The 22,253-nt window shown below is 42.6% G+C and overlaps 1 protein-coding gene across 1 annotated transcript; it reads right to left on the bottom strand.

The window, feature by feature from the left end:
* Window positions 1-3,671: 3,671 nt before the first annotated feature.
* On the bottom strand, window positions 3,672-18,099 carry MMP12 (matrix metallopeptidase 12). The gene is made up of 11 exons (XM_008690143.1): window positions 17,974-18,099; window positions 17,691-17,759; window positions 16,336-16,583; window positions 15,603-15,751; window positions 15,392-15,517; window positions 13,341-13,502; window positions 12,706-12,829; window positions 6,576-6,709; window positions 6,049-6,208; window positions 5,222-5,325; window positions 3,672-4,298 (listed from the first exon to the last, which is right to left on the bottom strand). Exons 1-11 carry the CDS (start codon window positions 18,076-18,078, stop codon window positions 4,198-4,200), a joined length of 1,482 nt encoding a protein of 493 aa, XP_008688365.1. The 5' UTR covers window positions 18,079-18,099; the 3' UTR covers window positions 3,672-4,197.
* Between the last annotated feature and the right edge of the window lie 4,154 nt (window positions 18,100-22,253).

Here is a 22,253-nt window from a genome sequence, read left to right as displayed (position 1 = left end):
TATTTTCATTTCTTTTACTGGGCCTTGATCCCATCCTGTCACCTATTGGACATCCCCACCTGAATGTCTTAAGGCTCCCAGACTGAACAGACCCAATTATCTCCCTTACATCAACCATGGCAGTACGTCCTCCATGACCTGTTTTTCCTTGCCTATTCTCTATTCAAGATAATTTCTTAAACCAGATCCTTAAAATATCATCCTCTATTATTCCTTTTCAGTCATAACCCACATGCAGTCACTCAACTTTATTTATTCTCCCTTGTAGCTGTTATAATATCACACTTTAATATTGCTTCTCTCCTACCTATGCCTAGGACAGGCCTCAGGTTCTCAGTGTTTCTTGCATGGACCACTGCAATAGTATAGTAGCTGTTCTCCTTTGGATCTAGCCTTAATTCCTTCTGATCAACCCCCAAACTTCCAACAAAAAGATCCTCTAATACGCAACTTAGTGATTTCTCTCGATCTTAAGTCTCACCAATAAAGCCAGATCATTTATGAGACAAAGGTCAAACTCATGACAGGAAAGGTCCTTCATAATCTGGTGTCTTATTCTTGTCATTTTTTCCTGCATATTGTACACTCCGATTTTTAAAAAGCTACTCTTTGTGTATTATGGGTCTTTGAAGAGGCTGCTTCTTCTGTCTTCGATCCGTTTAGTTTAACACTTTCTGCCTGACAGATTTCTCTCCTGTTTTAAAGCACATCACAAATACTGTTTTCCACAGTTTCTGTGGCCCCTGAATTCTTTGGCAGAGATTGACTGACTCTTCTATTTTGTACATACTTCAGTTAGTCTACCCACTTAATTACATAGTGATTGGTTGTTTATGTGTCTGTCTTTTTTATGTTTTTACCATATTTTGTGCCTTTGAAGACAGAGATTGTCTTAGTCCTCTTTGGGCCCCTCGTGCCTATCATGGCCTAGAATCCAGCAGATTCTCAATAAATACTTTTCAATGAATGAACAAAGGCAAAAAAAGTGAAACTGGGGAACTGTATGCTACCCAGAAGGGGCAGGGTCCCTCACTACACTACTAGAGGGTAGGAGGGAGGCAGGACTAGGAGGACTAGATTTGGGTTCTGTCTGGCCTGAGGAGTAGTGTGTGGTCTTCTCCACTGGGTGGCCCAAAAGGTGGGCAGCTTTCTGCTCTCCCTGTTGGTCGACTAGTGCTCAAGTATAATTTCCAAAAAAATAAAAGTGACTTTTATGTAAATTTGAGATGGACATGTTAAAGATATTATCCAACTCACTAATCAATGAGGGAATTGGTCCAAAGAAAGATCTGAAAAATATATATGCAGTAAGAAATGCTAAAATGAGACTGTGGACTCTGAGAAACAAACTGAGGGCTCCAGAGGGGAGGGGGGTGGGGGAATGGGATAGGCTGGTGATGGGTAGTAAGGAGGGCACGTATTGCATGGTGCACTGGGTGTTATACGCAACTAATGAATCATCGAACTTTACATCAGAAACCAGGGATGTACTGTATGGTGACTAACATAATAAAAAAAATTAAAAAAAAAAGAAATGCTAAAATGAATTTTCTAATGACATAAATGCATTAATATCTTATAGGGCAATAAAATGTAACATCTGGGGTTTTCTCTTCTACCAGGCAGAAATCAATTAATTTCTAGTTTCTATTCTAATTTCCTATTAATTTCTAATACATAATATTTATTTGTATTGGTGTTGGAAGAAACAGTTTGCGTTATTGCCATTTTTATACTATTTCTGTCCTTGTGGACTTATAAAATAGCCCGGTTGATGTGAAGTCAGAGGCGTTCACGCTCATAAAATCGACTGGTCTCCAGAAGATCCAGTGGACGAATGTCCAGCACTCTAGCTTCCAAGTCTTGGATAATTTTTTCCTGACATTAGCAAGAAAGCTCTACTACATTTCCCAAGGCAAAGTGATATTCCCTGGACCGGATACACAAAGAATCCTTCTGACATATTAAAGACTTGGTCATTGAAAGGTCAAGTGAAAGTACAAAGTGGTACAGAGTGCAGTGCTTGCTTCGATATTTTCCCACTTTATGATTTAGAGAAGGCAGAATTTTGTGGTGGTTAATAACAGATTCTAGAGTCAAACCGACTGGCTTTGAGTTGCAGCTGCAAGGCTGTGTGACCTTGGGCGAGTAAGTTTACCTCTCAGTGTCCTGGCTTTCTCATCTGAAAAATGAGAATGATAGCATTTGCCTCATGCTTGTACTGACACTTAAGGGAGCTCTGTGTGTGTGTGTGTGTGTGTGTGTGCACACGCGTGTGCCTCCATCACCTAGAACAGTGCCCGGCCCATGGTTTCCATTGGAAGGGTTTGTTAAACACAACGTAAAGATATAACGCAAACGGAGGTAGAGGGAGGAAGGGTTCCCTTGCAAATCTTTGGAGGCATTTCTCATGAGCACCGATGAGACTGAGCAGGGCGTCCTCTTGGCTTTTATTCCAATTCAGTCATCATTGAGGAGAAACAGCTTCCCCCCGAATTACCTAAGGCCAAAGACAACTCACCCCAGATACCACTGTTTTCTTTTGATGCTAATCCTGTGGGGAACTTTCTTCTTTTGAAGGATGTCCAGAGTGCAGTTTCCTGCGGGGAAATCACATTTCTTCTCAGAATGACGCGACCCTATGCCTTGCAGAGACAACGCTAGGACTCTTAAACTGAAGAAGCACCTATTTGAGATTGGATCTAAGCTATGAAGGACAGAGAACTCCATCCCCCTTTCTGATCCTCCAATTTTCTGACCTCCGTTCCATTAATCAAAAAACGATTGAAGTCAGTCAGCAATGTCTGCAAACCAATTGAAAACTCCAAGTATTCCACAAACCCATATCATCTTTTTTTAAATATTTTAAAAAATTTATCTGAGAAAGCGTGCACACAAGTGAGAGAGAGAGAGCACGCAGGGGGAGGGGCAGAAGGAGAGGGAGAAAGAGAATCTCAAGCAGACCCCCCACTGGGCGCAGAACCTGATGCAGAGTTCGATCTCAGGACCCTGACATCACGATCTGAGCTGAAACCAAGAGCCTGTCGCTTAACCGATGCAGCCACCCAGGCGCCCGGACAAACCCACATCATCTGAACTGGAGCTTTCGCACGTGTACGGACAATCCAGAAAATAGGGAACAAGTGTGTCAAGGCAGGGACGACAGGTAGAGGCAGTCCAAGCCACCAGCCTGATGTGCTCATCCTGTGTCATTTTTGTCTCAATAAATCTGTGAGGCGGCTCACACTACCGCTTTTCCTAAAGCGAAGGGAGCTGCGATGTAATGTCTTGCCAGGGTCTCACAGCAATGACGTGGCCCACACTGTGAGGCCCGAGCTGCAGTGGGAATTATAGGAGAACGGGAAATTCCCAGTACGTGTCTTCTCTCCAGGCTCATCGTCGTACTCTGGGCGGGCTCCTCAGGGTCACACGTGGTCTGCAGAACTCTTCCCCGACTCCGGACCAGGGATTTATGTGGACTTCGACGAGCTGCCAAGGCGAATACAAGTTTTTCCCATTTCACCCCCTGGTACAGTTATGTAGAGTCTCGCCTTATGTAGGAGTAGGTCCAGAACTATTTTCAAAATACACACTGTTTTTCAAGAAAAAAATTCTCAGGAACCAAATACTTTCTCTCAAAGTTTTTATTTGAACAAAAGAAAAAAATATATATATACTTTAAGATTTAGAAAAATCAACACTGAGCACAGAATAAAATAACATCATTGCCATAATTATATACTTTACTTATATGTTACTTACACTAAATGTTATTTTCTGGTATAGTCTGTTTTTATTCCAAAAGAACTAAAATGATATACTTGCTGAAGCACTTAATGGCCACAGAAACTAATCATTGCTTAATGTTAGTTAAGGCAAAGAAATAATGATAATTTCTCAGTTCTGGGATGTTCAAGGAACAAGATATTCTGTTGCCCCTTGATAAAGTGTCTGTTTTCAACCTTAATAGTTGAATCAAGTAAAAATAGACAATGAGGGTTTTCAAAATAAAAAAAAAAATCTTAAGTTGTTTGCATAGTCACCTGTCTATATGACAATTTATCTATGGCCTATAGATTTTACCTTATTTTAAGACACACATCACTGTGTCATGACCTACACTGGGCACATAGCAAGTATGCGATAAATACTTATTTAACCGACGTGAACTGACCAGCATCACTAATCACACCATTCCTAACAACCTAACTTGATATTTTGTTTCAGCCTTTTGGTGACACGTTGGGATACGACATCATATTCAAATATGTCAGGTCCTTGGAAGAAATAGTAGTGTCCTAAAAATGAAAACAAATTGAATAGTTTAATTCTTCACTTGTATTTCTTGAAAAAAAAAAAAAAAAGGAAACACGGATCTGTGCTTTTATAGATTACCTATAGTAGACCAAATTTCATAAATGATCTATATTAGACATTTGAGAATATAAATGCTGGGCCCCTGTGCTGGGTGTCCGGCTCCCTGGCTATCTGTTCACTACTCATCATTTCACCACTAAATATCTTCATTAATTTCATTGAGAAGATTGTTTGGTCTTAAAGCTAACTCCTAAGATGTGACTGTTTTTGAAAAACCGCACTCCCAGTGAAGAGCTCAACTGGAAGGGAAGCAATTGGATGCAGGTGGGGCACACAGAGGCCCTGATGGAGGAGTAAGACATGGGGGTGGGAACAGAAACAAAATGCCTGGTCCCAGCCGACAGTTCGCCTTGGCTGACCTTGCCTGAAGATATTCCCAGACACAAACACCAACCACCTCAAGTTTTTCTTATCCCACCCGTAGCCCGAGTCCACAAGAGCCCATGCAGGGTGGGCGAGGCTGCCGGGAAGGTCAAAGAGGCAAGGTGTAGAAAGTGCTCGAGCCCAGCTTGCCAGAGTCTTGCCACATGGCCGCCTGCATACGCTGTGTGGCCTGATGAGATCAGACATTCCAGAAACTCAGGCGCATGCAAGTGGCGACAATCACATGCTCCCACCCGCTAAACCACTCTAGAAATAAATTGTTTGTTCTCTGTCACTCAATCTTTGAGCCCACCTATGCTAAACCAAGCAGACTATGAATTTTCCCTCTGCAGCCCTATGGAGAACTGCAGGGTCCTCTTCTTTTCCAATTTGAATCCCTGTTCTCTGACCTTGAAGGCTTTATCATTGTCCATGTTTTAAAAAGGGATTTTCAGTATCCATGGCTTCCTGACCTACTTACTGTTATAATAGTAGACTGCATCAATTGTAGGTCTAATTCCTGGAAAGTATTTGGTAATCAATTTGGGATAACCAGAGTCCATGAATTGTCTCCTCTCATCGTACCTGAGCAAAGAAATAATCAGTAGGACCTCCATTAAGAAAATGGATTTCATGATGATGAGCTTGACATTTCATGACATGAACCACAAAACCCACCTATTTTCTCTTGAAAGGCTTTTCCTGAAAAGGTTTAAATTGCACTGATAAGAAAACCAAGGACCTAAACAGTTCACTGATTTATTCCAAGGCCCTACAGGACTCAGACCCTAAGGGTCCCGACTTCTGGTCAGGAACTTTCCCCACTCCGCACGATGCCTCCGCCAGTGCCTAGTGCTGCTTAGAGAGCCCGACTGTCTAATTTCCTGCAGATGAAGCCCTTGCCAGACTCGCTGCCCTCAGAAGATGGCTTCCTCATTTGTCTCCTTGGGCCCAACGGTTGTTAAAAGGGATCTGAAGAGTGCACTCCCTGAACAGACTGTGTGAACACCGTGTTTTGTCTGTCTGTGCCCCTGCTCTCCACTGTGCTTCCACCGTGATTCATGACGTGACATTTTACTTAAAGTGTTCCTTTTAGAAACACATTATGTGCTATCTCAAATCAGAATCCCAAAGTCCAGGGAACAGAACTAGGATGACAATAACTAGTCCAGATCTATGTCTCTTGATTCCTCTCTGAGGAAGGTCAAGGATCCTTGGGAATTTACATAGAAAGACTCCCTACCTAAAGCCCCATTCCCTGACTGTTGCGTGAATTTTAGGAGTCACATTACCAATCATTAAGCTCACCTCCAATATTGATTATCTACAAAGAAGTAGGTCTTATGGAGAAGTGGGTTAAAAACAGCTGCATCAATTTTTTTCACAAAGTCGGGAAAGCCCAAAGAATGTATGTTCTTGGGATAGCGTGGCTGTGGTCTCAAATTGCTAATTAACCAGTACTTATCATCTGTGAAGAGAAATAGAAAAGATACATTGGAATCATTCAAAAAGAGTAATAGAAATACTGACTCACTACAGACAACATCATTCTTTACCCATAGTTCCAAAACATGCTGCTCCTTGTCCTTCAACATGGTTTGTCTCCTATGGTTCTGTATTTTTTTTACAAGTATTATGATCTTATATTTGACAAACCTTTCCTGGAATTTTTGCACATTACCTAGGTATGTAAGTTATTTTTAGCTCATAGTTCAGACTCACCATTAATTAAGTCTGGAGTGTTTTTTTTCTATGTTTATAAAAATTAGTAGTATTTCCTTCATTTATTCTCTTCCTTGAAGTAGACTCAGTAGCAAACTAAACAGCAGAGTTACCTTTAAAAAGAAAAACTTGATTTCTGGCTCCAACTTCATAAGCAGCTTGAAAGCCAGATGGTAAGGTTGGCCACAAAGAAGAAATTAAACTAACATTGCTCATTGGACTCTCAGGACGTCTCCACCAGAAGAATCTGATGAAAAACATTTAACACATGTTAAAAATCACTGTAGACTCAAGAACCATGAAATGGTCACTGGGAAGGACCTGTGAAATGACTTAATGTTTTTTTTTCCAATATCCTCACATTCTGTTCCATGGATGTCTCAACAGGAACACCACAAGGAATGGATTTTAATCAGTTCTTGTATATTAACAATGATTTTAATGGGTAAGCCACCATATGGAAGTACCCTGACACTTGAAATCAAGGGTCTAGGTTCTAGTCTGCACCCACAATTCCTTTACCAGTTTTCCAATCTAAAAGAAGTTATTTATCCCAAATGTCTTAGTTTCTGGATCTCAAGAATGGAGAATAATGAGACTAGAGATCAATGACAAGAAGAAAACTGGGAAAAACCTCTACAAATGTATAGACTGAATAATGTGCTATTAAACAGCCAATGAAGAAATGAAGAAATAAAAAAATAAATAAAAACCACCTTGGGACAAATGAAAATGAAAACACAAAATTCTAAAATCTTAGGGACGCAGTAAAAAAGTTCTAAGAGGAAAGTTCATGGCGATACAGGCCTATCTATTTGAGAAATCTCACATAAATAATCTTTATTTTAAAAAGATTTCATCTATCTATTTGAGAGGGAGACAGAGAGAGAGAGAGCACAAGCAGGGGGAACAGCAGGCACAGGGAGAGGGAGAAGCAGCCTGATGCAGCGTTCGATCCCAGGACCCCAGGATCATGACCCTGAGCTGAAGGCAGATGCCCAACTGACTGAGCCATGCAGGTGCCCCTCAAATAAATAATCTAACTTTACACCTGAGGGAACTAGAAAAAGAACAAACAAATGCCAGAGTTAGTTAAAAGAAGGAAATAATAAAGATTGGAGTGGAAAGAAATGAAAGACTAAAAAAATATTTTCAAGATCAACGAATGAAAGAGCTTGTTCTTTCAAAAGTTAAACAAAATTGGTAAGCCTTTATCCAGACTCATAAAGAAAAAAAATAGAGGACTTAAATAAGTAAATTCAGAAATAGAAGAGAAGTTACAAATGATTCCACAGAAATACAAAGGATCATAAAAGACCACTATTAACAATTACACGTGAACAAACTGGACAACCAAAAAAAATGGATATTAACAACCAAAAAAATGGATATTAACATCCCAGAAACATACACTCTTCCAAGACTGAATCAGGAAGAAACAGAAAATTTGAATAGACACATTACTAGAAATAAAATTGAATCAGAAATCAAAAACTCCCAACAAACAAAAATCCAGGACCAAACAGTTTCACAGGTGAATTATACTAAATAATTAAAGACTTAAATTATTTCAAATTATTCCCTCCCCCCAAAAAAAGAGGAAGAGGAAAGAATGTTCCAAAACTCATTGTACAAGGCCACCATTATCTTGATACCAAAACCAGACAAAGACACTGCAAAAAAGAAAAGAAAAGAAAATTACAGGCCAATATCCCCGATGGACATGGATGCAAAAATTCTCAACAAAATCTTAGAAACCAAATTCAACAATACATCAAAAGGATCATGTACCACTATCAAGTGGGATTTATTCGAGGGATACAAGGATGGTTCAATATCCACAAATCATTGCAATATACCACATTAACAAAATGAAGGATAAAAACTGTAATCATTTCAATAGATGCAGAAAAAGAATTTAACAAAATTTAACATCCATTCATGATAAAAACTCTCAACAAAATGATTATAGAGGGACTACAACTCAATAAAATAAAGGCCATGTATGGCAAACCCACAGCTAACCTCATACTCAATGGTGAAAAGCTGAAAGTTTTTCCTTGAAGATCGGGAACAAGACAAGGAAGTCCACTCTTGCCACTTTTATGCGGTATAGTATCAGAAGTCCTAACCACAGAAATTAGCCAAGAAAAGAATAAAAGGCATCCAAATTGGAAAGGAAGAAATAAAATTGTCATTATTTGCAGACGACATGGTACTATAATTAGAAAACCCTAAAGACTCCACCAAAAGTCTAGTAGAACTAGTAAGTGAACTCAGGAAAGATGCAGGATATAAAAATCAATATATGAAATATGCTGCATTTCTATGCATTGATAACAAACTATCAGAAGAAATTAATAAAACAATACCATTTATAACTGCATCAAAAAGAATAAAATACCTAGGAATGAATTTTACCAAGGAGGTGAAAGACCTGGACTTAAAAAACTGTAAGACCCTGATGAAAGAAATTGAAAAGGACACAAATAAATGGAAATATATACCATGCTCATGGATTGCAAGAAGTAATATTGTTAAAATATCCATACTACCCAAAGCAAATTTACAGATTCAGTACAATCCCTACCAAAATACCAATAGGATTTTTCACAGAACTAGAACAAAGAGCCCTAAAATTTGAATGGAACCACAGAAGATCCCAAATAGCCAAAGCAATCTTGAGAAAGAACAAAGCTGGAGGTAACATGCTCCCAGATTTCAAACTAAATTAATTAACTACATTAACTTAACTAATTAATTAAGTAAATTAATTGACTACTAATTTCAAGCTAATAAATTAACTACACAGCTAAATTAATCAAAACAGTATGGTATTAGCAGAACAACAGTCACATAGTTGAACAGAACATAATAAAGAGCCCAGAAATAAACCCACTCTTGTATGGTCAATTAATTTATGACAAAGAAGCTGAGAAGAGGGAAAAGACAGTCTCCTCAATAAATGGTGTTGGGGAAACTGGAGAACCACATGCAGAAGAATGAAACTAGACCACTTTCTTACACCATACACAAAATGGATGAAAGATGTAAATGTAGAAACTTGAAACCATAACACTTCTAGAAGAAAACATAGGCAGTGAATTCTTTGACACTGGCTTTAGAGATTTCTTTCTTTTCTTTTTCTTTTTTATTTTTTGGATCCATCCCCTCAGATAAGGACCACAGAAGCAAAAATAAACAAGGAGGACTACATCAAACTGAAAAGCTTTGTACAGCAAAGGAAACCACCAAAAATGAAAAGGCAAACAACGTAATGGGAGAAGATATTTGCAAGAGATATATCCAATAAGAGGTTCACATCCAAAATATATAAGGAACTCAAACAACTCAATATTTTTTAAAAAATTAAACAATCTGATAAGAAAAAGTAGGCAGAGAAACTGCATATTTTTCCAGAGATGACATACAACCAACAGATACATGTAAAGATGTGCAATATCACTAACCACCAGGAAATGCAAATCAAAATCACAATGAGATATCACCTGACACCTGTCAGAATGGGTAGACTCAGAAAGACAAGAAATAGCGAGTGTTGGTGAGGATGTGGAGAGAGGGAAACCCTCGTGCACTCTTGGTGGGAGTGCAACCTGGAGCAGCCACTCTGCAAAACTGTATGGAGGTGCTTCACAAAATTAATTCTAGAAATACCATATGATCCAGCAATTCCACTTCTAGGTACTCACCCAAAGCAAACAAAACACTAATTAGGAAAGACACAGGCACTCCTATGCTCACTGCAGTATTAGTTACAATAGGCAAGATATAGAAGCAGGGTAAATGTCCATCGACTGAGGAATGGATAAAGAAGACGTGGTGCACATGCGGTGGAATGTCAGCCATAAGAAAGAATGAAATCTTGCATCTTGCCATCAGCGACAACATGGTTGGACCTAGAGCATATGCTAAGTGAAATAAGTCAGACAGAGAAAGAAACATCATATGATTTCACTTAGAAGTGTAATCTAAACAAAACAAATGAACGAACAAAACAAAAGAGAAACAGACTCATAGATAGAGAACAAATGGATGGTTGCCAGCAGGGAGGCTGGGGGTTGGTGGAGGGGATTAAGAAGGACACTTTAGGGGCGCCTGGGTGGCACAGCGGTTAAGCGTCTGCCTTCGGCTCAGGGCGTGATCCCGGCGTTCTGGGATCGAGCCCCACATCAGGCTCCTCCGCTGTGAGCCTGCTTCTTCCTCTCCCACTCCCCCTGCTTGTGTTCCCTCTCTCGCTGCCTGTCTCTATCTCTGTCGAATAAATAAATAAAATCTTAAAAAAAAAAAAATAAAAAAAAGAAGGACACTTTTTAGTTCTGTAGTAAGTAAGAGACAGGCATGAAATGCACAGCACAGGGAGCAGAGTCAGGAATAGTGTAACATCACGATATGGTCACGGGTGGAACTAGACTTACTCTGGTGACCACTTTGTAATACATACATAAATCCCAAGTTACTGTGTTGTACACCTGAAACTAATACAATATTGTATGTCAACTATCCTTCAATCTAAAAAATGGAGAATATTTGTCCCATCTACCAAACACTAATCTTCTCCATGCCCTACCCTTCCAATATCTGCTTCAATCTGTGCTCTAAGTTATCCTGGAATTCCTTTCTGTATAATCAAGAATCATGTGAGACAGGAATCCATCAAAATCCTAGAGGAGAGCATAGGCGGCAACCTCTACGACATCGGCCACAGCAACCTTTTTCATGACACATCTCCAAAGGCAAGAGAAACAAAAGATAAAATGAAGGACTTCATCAAGGTAAAAAGCTTCTGCACAGCCAAAGAAACAGTCAAAAAAACTAAGAGGCAGCCCACGGAATGGGAGAATATATTTGCAAATGACAATACAGATAAAGGACTGGTATCCAAGATCTACAAAGAACTTCTCAAACTCAATACGCAAGAAACAAATAAACAAATCATAAAATGGGCAGAAGATATGAACAGACACTTTTCCAATGAAGACATACAAATGGCTAACAGACACATGAAAAAATGTTCAACATCATTAGCCATCAGGGAAATTCAAATCAAAACCACACTAAGATACCACCTTACACCAGTTAGAATGGCAAAAATTGACAAGGCAAGAAACAACAATGCTGGAGAGGATGTGGAGAAAGGGGATCCCTCCTACATTGTTGGTGGGAATGCAAGTTGGTACAGCCACTCTGGAAAACAGTGTGGAGGTCCCTTAAAAAGTTAAAAATTGAGCTACCCTATGACCCAGCCATTGCACTACTGGGTATTTACCCCAAAGATACAGACGTAGTAAAGAGAAGGGCCATAGGCACCCCAATGTTCATAGCAGCATTGTCCACAATAGCTAAATCATGGAAGGAGCCCAGATGCCCTTCAACAGATGACTGGATTAAGAAGATGTGGTCCATGTATACAATGGAATATTACTCAGCTATCAGAAAGAACGAGTTCTCAACATTTGCTGCAACATGGAGGGCATTGGAGGAGATAATGCTAAGTGAAATAAGTCAAGCAGAGAAAGACAATTATCATATGATTTCTCTCATCTATGGAACATAAGAACTAGGAAGATCGGTAGGGGAAGAAAGGGATAAAGAAAGGGGGGGGTAATCAGAAGGGGGAATGAAGCATGAGAGACTATGGACTCTGAGAAACAAACTGAGGGCTTCAGAGGGGAGGGGGGTGGGGGAATGGGATAGGCTGGTGATGGGTAGTAAGGAGGGCACGTATTGCATGGTGCACTGGGTGTTATATGCAACTAATGAATCATCGAACTTTACATAAAAACCAGGGATGTACTGTATGGTGACTAACATAATAAAATAGAAAAACATTATTATAATAAAAAAAAGAAAAAATTATAAATTTTCATGAAAATTTAAAAAAAGAATCAGGACTTAAATTGTTACTGTCACACCTTTAGTCCTAGACTTAACCATTTTTACCTCTGATTAAAGTAGTCTGGCTTCACTTCCTGCCTTACCTTTTCTCACCCCAGATTCCTACTGCAAATCCATTTTTTACGCATCAGTTTTCTCATTAAACACAAATATAATCACACCACTCTCTCCCTTCAAAGAACTTTCTGGCTGTCTACTTCCTACAGAATTGACTCCAAGTCACTCCTCAATTTTCATCTACTTCATTTTCCACCATTCTCTGACAAAACATTCTAAAAATCCAAGGACAGAGCCTTTAATATTGGTCAGATACGAAGACGATTTTACCTGTCTTTAAAGAAAAAGATTTTATTTCCCATTGTAGTGACAGCATCAAAACTCAAGTTGGGGTCGCAGGTGGCTGATTCTCTACTGTCAGGATTTGATGAGGGTTGGTGCCTTTCTGGACGTCCTGAAAATACATTTCAAGAAGCATTAGGGAAAAAACAATCTGCATTTTAGCTGCTAAGGGGAAGAACCATTCTTTCTAAAACATTAATTTTCTGGATGAAAAATGCATAAAAAGCAATTTATGTTTCCTATGACATTCACAGGAAACAGACAATAAAGATCTTTCCCCCATGTGGTCGCAATCATGGAGGAGAAAAATCTGATCACTCTGGTTTTCCTATTCGAGGCAGATAATCTCTCGCGTGTCTTCTTCAAAGACAATGGTGAGGTGGATAGAAAGACCAAACCTGAGGCCGGCAGACTCAGAATCTGCCCCCGTCATGGGCATCAGCACACTAGGTCTCCTGCGCTTTTCCACAAAATTACAGAAATCTGTGTGCTACCTCCCTCACAGGGTTTTCACAAGGCTCCAGACAGAAGACAGAGGTGAAAGTTTTGTTCAAATGCAGATACCATGACACAATTCATGAGAGTGTCTTTGTAAGACAAAACAGTAAAGAAAGTCAACTCACCATAGAGAGACTGAATGCCACGTACGTCATCAGCAGAGAGGCGAAAGGTGTTGGGGTCAACGTAACTGTAAGTAGGGAACATGATGGCTTTTGGATCACTGGAATGGCTAAGACCCAAGGAATGGCCAAGCTCATGAACAGCAACGAGGAACAAGTTTGTGCCTGAGAGGAAACCAACCAGAAGGGGGCAAGAGCAGTGAAATATGTCTCCATCTGGAGGACAATGACACAACCGAAATCTGACACGAGGAGATGGCACACACTTGGGAAGGCTTGACCCTCTGAGCCAAGGCTTTTCCATGTCAGCACTGCTGACACTGTAGGCCAGATCATTCCTTGGGTGAGGGCTGTCCTGTGCATCACAGGTGTTTAGAAAACTCCAGAGTTCAACACTTAAATTCAAGTAGTGAAGCCTCTCTAGTTTTGACAGCCAAAAACGTCTCCACACATTGTCAAATGTCCCAACCTATTACAATTTGACCTAAATCTCAATTTCTCCTATTTTCAATTCCCGTAAAGCTTTGCGCAAAAGACCACTACTGATCTTCATCTCACAATCGTGGTTTTCTGCGTGTACTCTGTTTCCCACCAGATTGTGCGCTCTTCCAGGGTGGGACTGTGTCCTCTTCGTCTCTGTGTCCAAACAGCACCCCCATCACCCAACGCTGTGAGAGAAACTCAGCAACCACTGAGTGAACTGTTCATTCCATTTACTGGGAGAGCGAGCACTCTGAGTTATAATTATCATAAACAATTAAGCTTTTTGAAAGCACAGAATTGCACCAAATAGAAATAAATCAAAGTGGACAGGTGGGAAGTACACATTGGGTTAAAAGAAGAGAACTAGGAAATGTGAGCTCTGCCCCAGCTTTTCCACGAGCTGGCTGCTAACCGTCTCCTGCTCTGAATTTCCTCTCTCCATAAAGATCTGTATTAAATTATTTTTCTAAAGTCCTTTAGAATTCTAAAACATGCTATGAGGCTAACCAACCCAGGTCTACCATGTTGGATGAAAACATTATACACCCAAAATAACCTTGGATGAAATTTAGACAAATTTAACATGACCAGCTGAGGCTTTGCAGCTCAATGAGGACCTAATTCTGTGTCAGCTGTCTTTTGACAATGCAAAACTCCTCGATCAAGAATTTAATAAGCCTTGGGTCATGTGTCAGACTAAAACAAATAGCCTTTCTGGTCTATGAAAACACTGCCATCTGAGGCAGGCCGTATCAGCCAGAGAGGGGGCGCTCAGTAGAGCCCATTCTTGAAGACTTTCTCTCCATTCACTCTCCGCATGAGTCAGTCATACAATCTAGAATTTCCCCTAGAATGATTAGGAAGGCTTGTGATATGAGGGTTTGAATTTTCCAGTGGGTAGTGATTCCTTCAAGCAGGGAGACTGGTTATCCCCCTCCCCCCGCTGTCTGAGAGGGATGGTGAATGACAGCCTCCTCTGCAAACACACACAGGGCATTGTCAAGCGGTCAGCGGGACATCCTGTAATTCCTATCTCAGAACCTCGAGAGGCCGTGTGACCGTCTAACCTTGTTCCGCTACAGGGATTTCTAAATTTTCTATGACTTCATCTTTCTGTGTCATGACGAATCTAAGAGATTGCCAGCGCGGATCACGCGGATGGCGCCCACCCCAGACGGCTGGTGAGCACAGAGTCAGTGTCTGCGTTTGCGTGAGTTCACGCACGGACTGCCCCGTCAAAAACCGACCGCCTAAATCACAGTGTTCACCTTTCTGAACTCTGGTTCACGCTAAGGAACTAGCTCACCCTCAGATTCTTAAACCTGAACTTCAAGATAATCTAGTTCAATATCCTCAATTTATAGAGGGTGAAACTGGGACAAAGTGTCACGTTTTATTTAGCAACACAATTATAATCAGAATGAGTTTTTCCGTCGTATAATCGTTTCTCAGAATGCCGCCCTTCAAAATTAGGACGCAATATAGAATTTGTAAAGGGTTTTTCATGTGTGGTTTTGGTTTTTTCTTTGTTTTTTGTGTTTTTGTTTTTTGTTGTTATCTTTTTTGCTTACCTTTGTAGTTTTTAGTCCAGATTTCAGCCTCATCAAAATGCGTGTCACCCCCAATCCCGGGTCCAGGTCCGAAAGCATGGGCTATGACCCCACCTCTGCCATCGAAAGACGTGAAGTCTCCATGAGCTTTTGAAAAGAAAGAAAATTAGTCCTTCTTTACATGCTATAGGTCACGCCAACCACACAGATGAAATAAGTCCACGTTCTTTACCTCCAGATGCAAAAAGTATCATAATGTCAGCCTCTCCTGAATTGATTTTCCTGAATTTCAGGGGGGTCACATCACTCCATACTTGAAAAGCCTTCTGGATGGCATAGTCAACATCTGCAGGCCGCATGTCGGGAGTGTAATTATTGATTCTTTACCAGCAGAGCAAATAGAGAGAGAAAAATACATGGAAACCATGTGTTAATTCTGTCTTATTGCGACACTGCATTTTTGTCTGCATCGGTGGAGAATGAATCATTTCGTAAATCGATAGTCTAGATAGCAACCCCTGCACCATTAGCTACAGAAGTGTCTATCCTTGGACAGCTTCCTCCTTAAACAGAATCTAACTGGATTTCTTCTCATTTATGATTTATCGGTTTTCTCTGGGAAGGACTGACATTCATAGACGTGTACGCCCTTTGCCCTGCTCCCAGGCCTCTGCATTTATCTCGCCTGTCCTATAAAATGTTCTCCTGTCTCTTATTTATTACAGATTTGGTTTCATTCTCCTTTTACTTGCAGCCTTAATACCGTGCTCTGGGCTGACAAGCCAAACAACTCCTCCTTGAGTGAGTAATCCCCCTTCTTGAAAGAATGAATGTTAACACAGGAGGAGTGCTGACAACGGAGGGAGGCTTCGTATCTACCTCCAGACTTAGGGCTCTATCCGTGGCCCAGGTTCCTGGAGGTCAGACCTAAGGGAAGGTAGGAAGGTGCGCAGCTGTGATGTCACCTGTAGGTGATGAAGCGTTTCTTCCAGACGGGTCTCCCTTGCATTGTCCGGAAGTGATGAGCGTCAGGGACTCCACATCGGGGCGTGTGCATCATGTCCAGGGTAGACGGGTCCAGCTTCCCAGTCACTTTGAGCCCCAAGAACTGCTGCATTTCCCGAATTTTATCCTCCATGAAGTCCCCATTGACTTTCATTTTTGTCGTTGGGATTCTGTCCATCACGAAACCATAAAAGTTTTCCAGGTACCTCTTGAAAAAAATACATTTAGTTAGAGCTTATCATACACAGAGGGGTTTCTGGTGGAGCTCTGTACTGCGGACTCAACTGCACATTGGTGCTTCTGGACCAGGCACCACACCATTATTTATGATGAGAAAAAAATCTTAATTCTCTGTGCTGTCAAGGTGAGTCAGCAACTATTAGCAATATTGATTGCTGGAAGGCCACTGGAAACACCTTTACGTGTCTACCTCTTTGAGCTTGTTTCTATTTAAAATCTATTTCAGCATCTGGCACATCATGGCATCAAGTAAGCAGCAAAACCTTTATTGCCAGGATGCATAAATTATTAATTTAAGTTGGGATAAATTTTTCCTGCTTAAAATTCCAAAGCTCAACACAATGGACAACAATGGTAAATGCAAAGGTTAGAGGAGCTGTAGGGAGTGGGGAGATCGTCCAAACTCCTACAGTGAGGGAAAAGAGACATATGGAAAAAACCCTATTTTTAAAACATGCTCATGAAGAAATATCTGGGATGCCAGAAAGTAAAAAGTATTCTTGAACCATCGTGGCAGGCTGAAACGGTTACATAATCAAGCCATTGCTCAAATCTCAGATCATTAAATGGCATTAAATAATTATTGTAAAATACTGAACAGAACTTGACTGCAATTATTTTTAACTAACTCTCCTCGGCCAAAGTTTTTTAGTAAAAGGAACAAATTCACCCACCAATTCTGTAACACTGTTTCAGAACCCAATACATCCCCTACATTCATCTCTGGCAAAGAAAAATCAGTGTTTAAAGCAAAGAGCCCTCCTAAACCAGTTTTCAGCCAGGACTTTTCAAGATAGAGCTGGTCAACGCAACAAAACATTTTTAAAGATTTTATGTATTTATGTATTTATTAGAGAGAGAGAGAAATAGTGAGAGAAAGAGAGCAAGGGTGGGGGAGGGAGAAGCAGGCTCCCCACCGAGCAGGGAGCCCGACTCGGGGCTCCATCCCAGGACCCTGAGATCATGACCTGAGCCGAAGGCAGACGCTTCACCGACGGAGCCGCCCAGGCGCCCCCGTGCAACAGATCTTAGAGACAAAATCAGACTGGATCAATACCCCAGTGTTGATACTTACTTGAGCATACGTCACGTTATTTTCAGGGTGGGTAGAGTTCAGCCGTGGAGCAGCTCCGGAGGCAGTGACCTATAGGGCAGTTTCAATAAGAGAACTTTATAACACTCCTGCAAAAACAACACCACTTTGCTACATTCCTCTTTGGCGAAGAAAAATACAGTGCTAAAAGCAAGTAGTCCCCTAAACTTGTTTTCAACTAGTACTTTTCAAGATAAAACTAGTCAGTGCAATACATTTTAAAGACACAAATCGGGCTGGGTAAATACGCTGGGTCAACACTTACTTGAGCAAACACCACACCATTTTCTTTAGAGCTTGCAGAGTTGGTCAGGGGAACCTTCCCCGAAGCCGCGACCCGCAGGGTCAGCACCAACAGAAGAAACTTCATTCTGAACTGGGAATGGCTCAACCCAACTTACCCGGTTCCTTCTCGGTACAAAGTTCCTCAAACGTCCCTACTTATATAGCCCTTAGGCCGTGTTCTGTGAATATGAAATCCTCCGAGTGACTCACAGTTGATATCATCCCTTGACTTATCTCAAAAACACGCAAACGCAAGCACAGAGCTTTTCCTAGGACCAACAATGGGTCAATTAGCACCGAACTCATCACTCGGACAACTCAGGGTATATTCCCCAAAATCAATAAGCCCTCTAAAATAATGCATTATATGAGAAACACTACACACCTAAAATGTTACAATAATTAGAGATGTATGTTTGGAAAGTTCAGCATCTGAATTTTTACTGTAATAATTTCCTTGTATTTACTGTACGTGAAATAGGCTTTTTTTAAGACATAAAATTTAAAAAGTCAGATGAATAAAATCCTTTTGCTGAACCACAAGTATGTTCCCCAGGCTGCACCCAGCTCCCTGGAGAACAGTGATATACAGAGACCTCGTGTTTAACGAGGAAAAGTCTGTAACATCACGACGCTGTGAGGTCTGCTCTATGCGCTGTCCAGACTTAGATCCTGCTTCTAACCTGCCTGACCCCAGCGGCGCACCTGGGTAGAGATTCCAGAGGCCAATTCCCGTACCTCCCTAACAGGCTGCAGTAGGCAGCCTAAGGTCAACCCTTCAACTGTGGAAGATGGGAAAGGTGTGTCTCTGAAATCTGCCTCCCTGTCCGCTCAGCTTCCTTGTCTCTTGGACTGGTTGCTCCGTTCACTTGGGGTCTGTCAGTCGGTAGAGAATGCTTGGTGTGGACAGTCTGGTGGTGGACGGGCCTCAGGGTGGTGGGTTAGGATTCAGCCACTGCTATGCCCCACCTCCCAGGCCCAGGAACCGAGAGCTCTCCCCAGTCTTTCCCCGAGGCAGGCGCTGCAGGAGAACAAGGGGGCCCGTGTAGGAGCCCCATCGCTGGCACCCTTCTTTCAACTCGGCCCTTTTTCAGCTCTGTGACTTGACCTCTAGGATCTTCAGATATTTCATCTGAAAACAAGGATAATGACCTTTGCCTCCTTAAGCTTTTGCGATGATGAGATGAGACGGAGTATTCTAAACGCAAGCACGGGCTGTACATGCTCATGAATATTCATGTCCTTTCTCTTGGCCTGAAGGGGAGTGTCCTGCGGCTTACGGTGCAACACGTGTGGCTCTAGGATGTGTGAAGGGGAAGATCTCCTGTAAGTACCGTAAGGTCATTCTGTCAGATACTGAATTGAAGTCAAGAACCGTAAGAGGAGCATGGTGGTTTGGCTAGAAAGCAGGAGAAAATGGGCTTTATCAGAACATCTGGGAGGGGCTGGTTCTCCACCAGCAGAATGTTGCTCCGTGAGGGCAGGCTCTGCTCGCGTTCTGTGCCTAACGCGGTCTTGATGCGAGCAGGCGCTCGAGCATATGCGTGGATGACTGCTGCTGAAGCACGGGGCCTGGAGAACATCAGCGGTGCGTTTTCTTTGTGGGAGTGCTCGTTACACGGAAGGTGTGCTCCGTACCATACTGACAGCAGGCAAGAACTGGTCTCAGTCCCAGCAGGAACCGGTCTGGTCCGGGGAGGACTCTGAGGAAGTCCACAAAGCGTAGGATGTAAGATACAAGGCAAAGCTGCCCAAGATGCAAAGGAAGGGGAAAAATGTCCTCTCTGGAAGGTTTCTAAAAAACAAAACAAAAACTATACCCAAATTTTAATGGTCTGATCTTGGCCAAATGCCCCATGTGGGTTGAGTATGAGGGAGAAGGACCATTTCGGCAGCCGCAGAACATCGCAGGGGCTGTGAGCTTAGGTTCTGGGGGTCAAGTCAACCAGCCTGAGAATCTTAGCTCATTGTACCATCTTTCACAATCATTAATCTCCGTAAGACTTAGTCTCTCCGTTTGTGAAACTGGAATAAAAATAGCAGCTATCTCAAGAGTTGTTACCAGGATTATGTTAAATTATAGGGAAGAGTACTTAGCCTAATGCCTGACACACCTTACCGGTTCAGTGACTTGCTATGCTTCTTCCTTTACTGCTCTCTTAGGTAAGACATTTAGAAGAGGTTGGTAATGGGGATGAGAAGGGCGATCGCCTACGTGCCCAGACCTCTCTCCTGTGTTCAAAGGAGCTACAGGAAGATAATGATCCAGGCCCAGACTGGTTTCCACGGGACACACTGATGGAAGTTAGAGTCACGGGGTCCCTGGCAGTGCTCCCTGTGAAGAAGAGCATGTCTATGAAAGCACAGAAAGTGGTCGAGGTCAGAGACCCTCACGACAGGGACCACTTGCCGATAAGACCTTCCTCAGGAAAGAGCAGACTCTACAGCACAATGCTTCCCTATTATATTGTTTCCTTCCTGAGCCAGACACAGGGCCTTCCGAGGCGTCTCCCTGATACAATCACCGTCGACTATTTGAGGTGCCATCCCTGAGGCTCTGGAGGCAAATGGAACACGGTCACTGGCAAGGCCCAGAGAGGAGAAATGTTCCCCAAATATACAAAGAAATCCCTCAGCTGACCCTTCCACCAATAGTCTGTTCGTGCAGGAAGAAAGTTTCAGCTAGTTAACTCTCTCCTTTTATGGATAAAGAATGGGGAGTTCAGAAAAAGGAAGTGAATGCCGAAGGAGACATCCCGGAGGTCTCCTGACTGTGCTGCCCTGTTGCTACAACATGCACCATTTTGTCACACATTACTTTGATTTTTCTCCAGATTTTGGTCTTCTTATGGGTATCTTACTACTGCAAACACTACACCAATGACACTGCGATTCTCTCAATCTTTTCAGTTAAAGCCAGACTGTCCCCTTGGCGGCCGTGGGGGCCGGGAGGAAGCTCGCAGTCCCGAGACGCTGTAGGTGAGTCTGGAGGCCCGGGGGCGGCCGTCCTGGCTGCTCTCTGGAGAGTCAGCTCTGTGCGCTTCCTCCTGGCCTTGGCCCCGGGCAGTGCCCTGCTGCTAGGGTGGCTTTGCTGCCGAGCTCCCCAGGAATTGTCCCAGAGCACCCCTCAAGAACATGCCATTAAGGGTGACCCTCACCAGTTGTGTGCACTTAGGCTAACTTTTCCATGCTTCATTTTCTTTTTATGTAAAATGGGGATAATGTGAAGTTTTTGTAAAGAATAAATGACACAGTCCATTAAAAGCACCTACCCTCATATGCTATGACCTCAACAAAAGTTCATTCTTTGTTTTCTCCTTTTACTTCTGTCCCTGGATGTTGGTCCTGCCATGGTTGGGTTAGACCAGCTAACTTTTTCCATAGAGGAGAAAAGTCAACCTCAGTAACAGTTTTCCAGCACAAGTGCATCTACATTCAGCCAGCACAGAATCACAGAGGGACCGCAGAAGAGCGGGTGCTGACGGTGGGGGCTGCTCACGGAGTCCCCTCCACCTTCCCCCAGAATGACCTGGAACGGGACCCTACATGGAGCTGCTAGTTGGCTGCTTGGAAGAGAACGTCAGAGGAACTGGTTAGAAATCTGCGCCTTTCCAACCAGGGCTCAGCCCCAAAGCATCGCTGAGTTCACGAACCGCACACGGGAAGTTGCAGAGCGCAGGCGAGGAAGGCGGAGCAGGTCCGGTTCGGGAGTGAGGGCGCTCCCACGGGGCGCTGCCCGCAGGAAGGAAGTGGAGGGAGGAGGCAGGAAAGGCACAGGCCACCATGGTTTCTCTCTGTGGTCTCTTTTCTTCCCCCAGCAAGCGGCTCCCCTTCAGACAATAAACCAAGACGTGAGATGCAGCAGGAAGCAGACGTCCTACGCGCACATCACAAGTAGACGCAGTGTGATCCATACACGTGTGTAGTCAGCCAACTGTTTATTTTCCTGCTCTTGCTCTCCAACAACAAGGGCAACACGTAAGGGTGGAGAGCATGACGCAGACACGTCTGCACTGATTTTGAATTTGCAGGCTGGTTTAACGAGAAGAGCCAGCTGTGGAAAGAGACTTGGCCTCAAACCTCAGCTAGGCTACCTACAAAGTGGGTGGCTTTGGGCAAGTCATGAAAGTTCGGCCTCCTCCTCCATAGACAGCTGTTTGCAGGATCCGGTAAGACGATGAACGAAACCGCTCGACGCTGCGCCTGGCCCCTTAACAGCCCGTCCATGGACGTGGGTTCTCTTCCTTTTCCGACACCTAC

The sequence above is a fragment of the Ursus maritimus genome, unplaced genomic scaffold (genome assembly GCF_017311325.1).
Source record: "Ursus maritimus isolate PB19 unplaced genomic scaffold, ASM1731132v1 scaffold_16, whole genome shotgun sequence".
NCBI classification, from domain to species: Eukaryota; Metazoa; Chordata; class Mammalia; order Carnivora; family Ursidae; genus Ursus; species Ursus maritimus.
The sequence above is the reverse complement of the archived record's forward strand: the minus strand, read 5'-3'. Positions and strand labels throughout refer to the sequence as shown.